This window comes from Solea senegalensis, linkage group LG3, assembly GCF_019176455.1.
Source record: "Solea senegalensis isolate Sse05_10M linkage group LG3, IFAPA_SoseM_1, whole genome shotgun sequence".
NCBI classification, from domain to species: Eukaryota; Metazoa; Chordata; class Actinopteri; order Pleuronectiformes; family Soleidae; genus Solea; species Solea senegalensis.
In genome coordinates, this window is record NC_058023.1 from 19,910,543 (window position 1) to 19,919,760 (window position 9,218).

At 38.9% G+C, this 9,218-nt stretch overlaps 1 protein-coding gene across 1 annotated transcript; it reads right to left on the reverse strand.

The window, feature by feature from the left end:
• Window positions 1-5,367: 5,367 nt before the first annotated feature.
• On the reverse strand, window positions 5,368-9,218 carry LOC122766171 (extracellular calcium-sensing receptor-like; the record flags this gene model as incomplete). The annotated part of the gene is made up of 4 exons (XM_044020836.1): window positions 5,368-6,881; window positions 6,960-7,094; window positions 7,184-7,411; window positions 9,141-9,218. Coding segments are annotated over 4 exons (1,341 nt in total), but the record flags the coding sequence as incomplete, so codon positions are not given.

The following is a 9,218-nucleotide window of genomic DNA, read 5'->3' on the forward strand; positions in this document are numbered from 1 at the left end:
TAATCTATGAAAATCCAGATTGGGGACAAAAATGAAAATGATTACTATTGTGTTAAGGTTTATTTATGAACACAATAAGTTTTTAAGGTTATTACAGACAGGAACATAAACTACTGATTGAATATGGTTTTATTCAAGTATTAAATCAATTACATTACATTTATTTGTATAGCGCTAAATCACAACTTAAATTATCCTAAAACACACTACATAGTAAGGCAAAAACCTTCATTGAAGCTGTATTTATTTCGTTTCACTATATTTCACAATATGAAGAATATCAGAAGTAGGACTTAGTGTATAAATTATTTACACTTCACACACACGATGCACAAATGATAATATGAAAATAAGAGTTGAGTAAACTGAAATCTCACCTGCCATGGCTCCAGTCTTTGTAAATGAGCACAGGTGTTGTTGCTGAAAGGTCCTGTCCCTGGCTCACACTGCAGCATGTCATCAAGAGCATACGCCAGAGCGTACACAGCCTTATACACATTATACTCTGGCCTGATGTTTGAATCATCCAAGAACTCAGTCTCCACATTCTCTATAACTTCCTGCCCAGTGCATAATTCTCCTCCAGCTTCTACCCAACCTGCTGGAGGTGGTGCAAATCTACACTGAAATGTTTGTTCCCAAAACTGATTCACCTGCAATATACTGCATCTTAATTTGAATTCAATATATTTTTTCCTAAATATACCAAATCAGAGAGAAACTCTCACCATGCTGTTTCCATCTTTGTTATTGTGATGTAGATCAGGACGTATTTGTAACAGGAAGTCCCTGAGTCCTGGTATTTCTCCTCGACGGATGGCGATGCCCAGTGTTCCACCCAGGTACGACATGAGGTGAGGAGTCTGGAGTGAGGGGCCTGTTGTCCAGGCTTCACTGGCCATCCACTGCAGGCCTGTCACATTCTGCCTCACCACCTGTCATAGTCAAGTCAATAAATAATCACAATTCATTCATCACTGTCATAGTAACATGTGAGATAGTTTCCACATATGATGTCTTAACTGTGTTTTAGACAGTCACAAGTAAAATTCAATAAATCATAGTAAGCAGTATTACTTTAAGAAGCTTTAACAAATTGCACCTGTAACATTATTAATGATATTATTATTTTTTTATAGTCAAACAACATTTTGGTCACATATCTTTTATCTAAGGACTGACCTCTGCCATGAGGTTAATCATGTGACTCTCATATGCAAACACAATCACCACCCGAGCTGTAGATTTCCTCATCACATCCACTATTCTCCTTAATTCAGCAGGGTCATCACCCCAGGGCAAAATCTCTGTGTAAGCCAGACAACCTCCACCAGCTGGACCCAGATCAGTGTGAAAGGATCGGGCAGCGTGGACTCCATAATCATCATCACTGATGAGCAGACCTGCCCAAGTCCAACCAAAGTGTTTTAGAATCTGAATCATAGCATTCACCTATGTGGACACAGCGCAGAGGGATTAGTGCACAGGCTGGAATCATCTTTCACTAGAAATCCTGCTAAACAGGTTAATCAAAGACTCATGTTTAACTACTGTCTTTAAATGTTGTGTATCTGATGCCAGACAATTCTGTAAATGAGAAACATAATATGACTAGTGATACACAAAACATTGGATATTGTTATTTCAAACATATGTGTTCTTGCTCTATATTAATTTTTCTCATTTAGAATTTTAGCAAGTGCACAGTGAAAGTGAATTTAGAGGATAGATTTACCTGAAAATCGTCACTCGGGATCGTCCTAAAGAAAGATGGAAACTTTTGTCGATCACTCAGGCAGGAACATGTGGCAAAATAACTCACCTGCAAAAAATATAGACTTTCTTTCATTCAATATTCTAAAACATATTGTAATCTTGATTGTTAAATTCATGGATTTAATTTATTTAAACTTACCAGAGGCAATCTGTACAAACCTAAGACTGTGGATACGGCAATTGAACGGGTAGAAGAAGAGTCACCCACAATCCCTAGGACTGGAGGAGTTCCGACACAGCTCTCCTCTAATGTAACTTGCTCTTCTTGACCACTGACTAAGGTCAGTGCTGCACGAAATCCAATTCGTAGTTGAAGACAGTTATCATACTGTATCCCAGAGTCACATTAGGCAGCAGGTTGAAGTTTCTGTTGATCTCATCAATAGCAAAGGCCATGGACTGAGCCTGTCTGAATCCTACAATATCAAAACTAACAACATAACACCAGTGTTTACGATAAAAAAGACATTAAATACTAACAATAAAAAGCTACATGTCTTACAACCACATATTATGAATTCAGTCAGATGAATAGTTCAGACATAATAACAAATGTGAGGGTGAATGTAACATGACTCCATATATACACAATGTATCTACTTAATCATACATACAGTCTACTTATAGACTTTTGTTTCATCAGCTTTGTGCTGTTTCCCCAACAGACTCACCCATAGCAGTGAGGCTTTTGTGGCTCTGAGGTAAAAGACAGGTCAGGATCAGTTGAAATGAAGTTGACTGTAAACAGTCCACCAAGAATCACATCTCCAGTTTTGTGCATCCCATTTAAATGAAACTGTCCCTTTAATTGACAAGAGGAGGAATAAAGAGAGGAGGAAACAGGAGAGGAGAAGCAGAAATACAACATTAGGAAGATGAGGTTGGTGTATAAAAATGTCCTCATGACTTTCCTCTTGCTCATCTCCTCATCTGAGTGCAGTCTTATCACAATATCACCATGTTTTATTGGTTTGCAAGTGTCCCTGTTGATTAATCTTGTAACACCACTGATCAGTGCAGAGGAGGAAGTGAACCTGTAGGGGCAGAGCCCAAAATAAATCCCATCTGATACAGAGTTGTATTAAATGACCTTTTAAGAAATTATTGTTAATGTTTTCCTTTGGTATTTGGTTGTTTGATTGTAGACATTACTATTAAATTTCATTAAAAGGGGTTAAACCAAGAATAATAGTAACACCATTTATTAAAAGTATTTTATAAATAAACATTAAAAAAAATCAGGTACACCCTCTCTCATGTCCTTATTAACTTGTTATATATTTTTTACCTTCTCTACTCGTCTTTTTCTGTCAAACACTGGCACTTAGATACTCATTGTGTTGCCAGCATTTGCTCAATTACATTGACACCTTTTGAATTGTTTTGTAGAAACCTACTTAGTGTTAAATATAGTTTATAAATATCATTAAGTCATTCATTAATCAATCATTAAGTCCCCTGTCCTCATTTTTCTGGTTAACGTAATTCACCCCTCAGTTACTCGAAGGACATTACTTATTTCTACCAATAGATGTCAGTGGTGAGTTGGCACAGCGTCGCAGACAGGAGAGAACCCAGTGCACAGCTAAGACACTTTCTATTTTGTTCCAGGTGAGAAAAAATGCACAAGCACCATGGATATAATATAGTTGTTGTTTGTGTTTCAGTTTTTTAGTGATTAAAAAAGACCCATAGTTTTTGCTAGCCAATAATGCTAATTCAGCCAACTATATTAGCTGTGCAGCCTTGTAATAACGCTGTTGAGCTGACATTACAGTGTTATGGTTCATGTGTACAGTTAATATATTTTGTTCTTTTTTTTTCGTCTCATATTGAATAGAACAATAATTTTAAGGTGTTATATGCTCACTTTTACATTGGTAGTTTTAAATGATATTAAGCTGCATTATTAGTGAGACAGGAAATGCCCATACATAACACAAGGCACTCTATACCAGCAAGGAGAGCTAAGACTGTCTTTTTGTTTGGTTACAGTGATGGCAAAATAAAATACATATGCAGCAACATGGATGATGGTAATTCTTAATATTTAAGTGTAAATAATACAGTAATGTGTTTATCACCAGGTGTATAACACTGTGTACTTAAATTGTCTTAATTCTGATGAGCAAATTAACAAAATAGTTTTTATATGAGATTTTCTAACATTGATTTCAGTGTGAGAATCAGTCACATGAGTGAGAATTTGGTCAGTGACTCCCCTGTTTTTGATGTCTTAAAGGTCAAATTATTATTTAAACAAACTAAGGTCAGGAAAAGTCCTGGCCCTGACAACATCAGTGGTCTTGTCCTTAAGTCTTGTGCTGGTCAGTTAAGTGAGATCTTCAAAGTGATTTTCAATTAATCACTCCAGATGCAAACAGTGCCAAAGATTTGGAAACACTCCACAATCACTCCTGTGGCTAAGTGTAAGAACACCAGGGTCTTAAATGACTCATCTCATTGGTGATGGAGATCTTTGAGAAGCTGGTTAAGCAAGAGTTTCTGAAGCAGGTGCAGTGTGTTCCCTAAAATATGCAGTAGACAGAGATGTTTATAAAGTAGAATAGATAAGATAGTCCTTTGTTTGTCCTGCATTGGGGATATTTACATTGTTACAGCAGCAAAGACAGTAAAGATAAAGATGATAAATGACGTTACAGCTGCTGTTGGCTGCCATTTAGTGTATGTTCATTGTATTGTTTCCATGAGTGATTCTACCAGGCATGCAAATCCAGCTGTGTGATTCCCTGTTGAGGATCGGTCCTTCTGGAGCAGAAGCTGTCAACTTCCTGCTTCCTGTTCACTGGTGTCTGTGATTGGTGTGGCTGTGATTCGACCAAGTCTACCAATCAAGAACCCCTGCTGCAGTATAAATAGCTTGTGTGCCCTCAGTTCCTGGCAACTTTGAACCAGTGATCAGTTTGTCGCACTCTTGGTTGCATACTATTGTGTGTCTAGGAGTTTTTAGAGGGTGTGTTCCCCTAGTATTGCCTGTGTGGTGCCTGTCTGATTGGTTCCAGTTGGTGTATAAGAATCTTTGTAGAACCATTTTATTTGATGTAGAGAACCTGAAAGAGTTGGTCACTCCCTTTCATTTGTTTTGAGACTGTCCAGTTGCAGAATAGCTGCATGTTTGTTTTTGTCTGTTGTATTTTTATAAGCTTGTGGGTGCTGATCACCTTTTGTTCTTGGCTGATTGAAGAGTCTTGATTGGTAGACTTGGTCGAATCATAGCCACATCAATCACAGACAAAAGTGAACAGGAAGCAGGAACCAAAGGACCAATCCTCAACAGGGAATCACACAGCTGGATTTGCATGCCTAGTAGAATCACTAATGGAAACAATACAATGAATATACACTAAACGGCAGCCAACAACGGGCTGCAAGCACGGGAGTGTGACTGAACAAAGTCTTTACACTATTGAACGCTACCTGGCATTCTGTGGATAAAATAAAGTGAAACTTTATAAGTTACACTCGTTATATCCATATGCATGTTTATATATATATATATGTATTGTATGTCTGTGTATGTGGCATATTTAATCATAATATATTTGACTGTAATGTAACGGAGGTTCGATATCTATCTATATTTAACGTTTATTCATTGCATGAACACAATTTGTGGTACAGCAAATATTTTACCTCAGATGGGTAATGGAACAGTGTCAAATAATGAGCTTTTCTAAACATCCATCAACCGACTGACTGCTCAATAATGAGCTGCTCTCGATATGCACTAGGAGACTGCCAATTAATGAGCTGTTCTAAACATCCACAAAAAAAATTGATTGCCAAATAGTGAATTATTCTATGCATCCCCCAACCGACTGACTGCAAAATAATGAGCTGTTATTTATATCCACCACTTCCACGCACATTGAATCCAACACCTTTCACATTTCACAAGTTCCAAAATAAAATAGGGCATGTGCACTAACCCCCAATACTTTTAAAGTCATTAGTTGTGCCAAATAGTTTTACATACTGTGATTTTGTAATCCATTAACTTTTGCCTAGGTGTGTGCTTTCACACACACCATATTACAAGTTAGAAACCCATAGGTTGTGGAAACTTGATTTTCCACAACCTAAAAGAAAAACAATTAGAAAAAAAACGTATCATGAAAATATTTTAGGTTATATGATATTTAACGTTTACATTTTTTTGCAGTTTCTATGATCCAATGCAGTTTCTATGATCCAATGCCTCGACCCATGATGGCTTTCTTTGTGTTCCTCTCTGGTCTCAACAGGATTATATAACATTTGGGTCCAAACAGCGCCACCAAGAGGCCAAAACTGGAGGCCAGGATGGCAAATACCTCTACTGCATCTGCATATTTGCCTGGTGAGCTGATGTAAGCAGGGACAAAAGCCACCCACACTGCACAGAAGATCAGCATGCTGAAAGTGATGAGTTTAGCCTCATTGAAACTGTCTGGAAGATTCCTTGCTAGAAAAGCTAACAAACAACTAAGGACAGCCAGTAAACCAATATAACCAAGTAAAACTGCAAAACCAACTGTGGACCCAACTACACACTCATAAACTATCTTGTCACTGTGATACTGGGTGTTTTTATGAGGCACTGGTGAAGCAGAGACAAGCCAGGCACTGCAGATTGCGGCTTGAACAGAAGTCAGAATCAGAACTGTCCCTCTCTGCTGCAAAGCACCAAACCACTTCAGACTGGACTCACCTCCTGGTTTGGAGGCCCTGAACACAGCCAGAACCACCATGGTTTTCACCAGGATACATGAGACACAAAGCACAAAGCTGATGCCAAATGCTGCATGTCTTAGTTGGCAAGTCCATAATCTGGGTCGTCCAATGAAGAGCAATGAGCAGAGGAAACAGAGTTTAAGTGAAAGCAACAGTTGGAAGCTGAGTTCTGAATTGTTGGCACGAACTATAGGTGTGCTGCGATGATGGATGAAGATGCTCAGAACAACAACACAGATAAATGTGCCCAACAGTGAGATAGTTGTCAAGCAGATACCCAGAGGCTCATGGTAGGAGAGGAACTCTGTTTTCTTAGGAACACAGTGGTCACGCTGGGGGCTGGACCAGAAATCTTCTGGACAACTGGTGCACTCCATGGAGTCTGAGAAAAGAGGAGAAGTGATAAGATACATGTTTATACAACATCTCTGAACTGTGGTGTTTAAAACTTTACACTCACCAGTTGTATTGCTGATCTTTCCCTCAGAACAAGGGACACAGTCAAAACAACACTCAGGTTCCCCCTTCTTTCTGGCCATGCGGGTACCTGGAGGACAGCTCTCACTGCACACTGACCGAGGAGGCTGTGTGGAGAAAGAAAAAACAATATTCGCTGGAGTTATCTATAATGGTTGAGGTATAGAGATGGTAGTCTGAAGCAGTAATAACTAACCTGTTTGGATTCAAAATTCCAGAATATGTTATCTTCATCCAGTGTGAGTTCTTCACCTTTGAAGGCTGACCTCTTAACCTCACCCACTCTCTGAGCTTTAGTTCTTCCATCAGGGAGCCACACCCAGTTCATAATGTCATATACAGGTAAGGCATCACCATTTTCATCAAATGACACTTGATCGCCAAATGTTGTAGTGAAGTTAACTTTTTCCAAGTAATGCATAACCTATGAAAATCCAGATTAGGGACACAACACACACTGAAAAGAAGGCTTAGTATAATCGAGTTTGGACTAACATAATATTTGAATCATTGTTTGTGTAGACATTGAAAGTGTAGTCATTTCTACACATTAAGTTTACTTATATCACACCTGCCATGGCTCCAGTCTTTGTAAATGAGCACAGGTGAAGTTGCTGAAAGGTCCTCTCCCTGGCTCACACTGCAGCATGTCATCAAGAGCATATGCCAGAGCGTACACAGCCTTATACACATTATACTCTGGTCTGAGGTCTGAAACATCCAATAACTCAGTCTCCACATTCTCCATAACTTCCTGTCCAGTGCACAATTCTCCTCCATCTTCCACCCAACCTGCTGGAGGTGGTGCAAATCTACACTGAAATGTGTGTTCCCAAAACCGATTCACCTGCAATATAGTACATCTTAATTTGATTTAAATTTTCAGTTTTCCTAAATATACCAAATCAGAGGGAACACTCTCACCAGTCTGTTTCCATCGGTGTTATTGTGATGTAGGTCAGGACGTATTTGCAACAGGAAGTCCCTGAGCCCTGGTATTTCTCCTCGACGGATGGCGATGCCCAGTGTTCCACCCAGGTACGGCATGAGGTGAGGAGTCTGGAGTGAAGGGCCTGTTGTCCAGGCTTCACTGGCCATCCACTGCAGGCCTGTAACATTCTGTCTTACCACCTATACATGGGATTATAACAATGTTAGAATGGCCCTTTAAGCAACACAGACAGATGTTAAATGGTGCCTTTTCATACTGTCCCTGACTGTCAGCTCTGGTACTATCATAATAATAAAAAAATCAATAAGCAGGTAACATATATAAATAAAATAAAATAAATTAATTAAATAAACAATAAGAAATATTTTTAACATGATTTTAATATTGCTCTACCACAATCCCCCTCTTCTATCTCCGTACTTGGTCTGTCCTAGAACCATAAGTGCTTGCTCCCAAACATGCGATGTGCAAATGTTCTCTGAAAAACTGCAACAAACTGAAAGTTTGGAAAATGAAATGAAACCATAACCCAAGTAGTGCAAGTTAACTTTGTTACAGACAAGAACATTATTATTAATGAAATTAATGTTTTTTTGGCAGTAAAAGGACTGACCTCTTCCATGAGGTTAATCATGTGACTCTCATGTGCAAACACAATCACCACTCGAGCTGTAGATTTCCTCATCACATCCACTATTCTGGTTAGTTCAGCAGGGTCTTCACCCCTGGGCAAAATCTCTGTGTAAGCCAGACAACCTCCACCAGCTGGACCCAGATCAGAGTGAAAGGATCGGGCAGCGTGGAATCCATAATCATAGTCACTGATGAGCAGACCTGCCCAATTCCAACCAAAGTGTTTTAGAATCTGAATCATAGCATTCACCTATGTGGACACAGAGCAGAGGGATTAGTGCACAGGCTGGAATCATCTTTTTTACTCGACTCTTGCACTTAACTTTACTCATTTAGAATTTGCAGATAGATTTACCTGAAAATCGTCACTCGGGATCGTCCTAAAGAAAGATGGAAACCTTTGTCGATCACTCAGGCAGGAACATGTGGCAAAATAACTCACCTGCAAAACACACAGTTCTTAAAAACACATTTTAAGGTTGATCACGCATTTCCCATGTTAACTATGTTCATAACTCAATCACAATAATATAATGCATTTTTTTAGAATTTTAAAATGTAAACTTACCAGAGGCACTCTGTACAAACCTAAGACTGTGGATATGGCAATAGATCGTCTAGAAGAAGAATCACCCACAATCCCTAG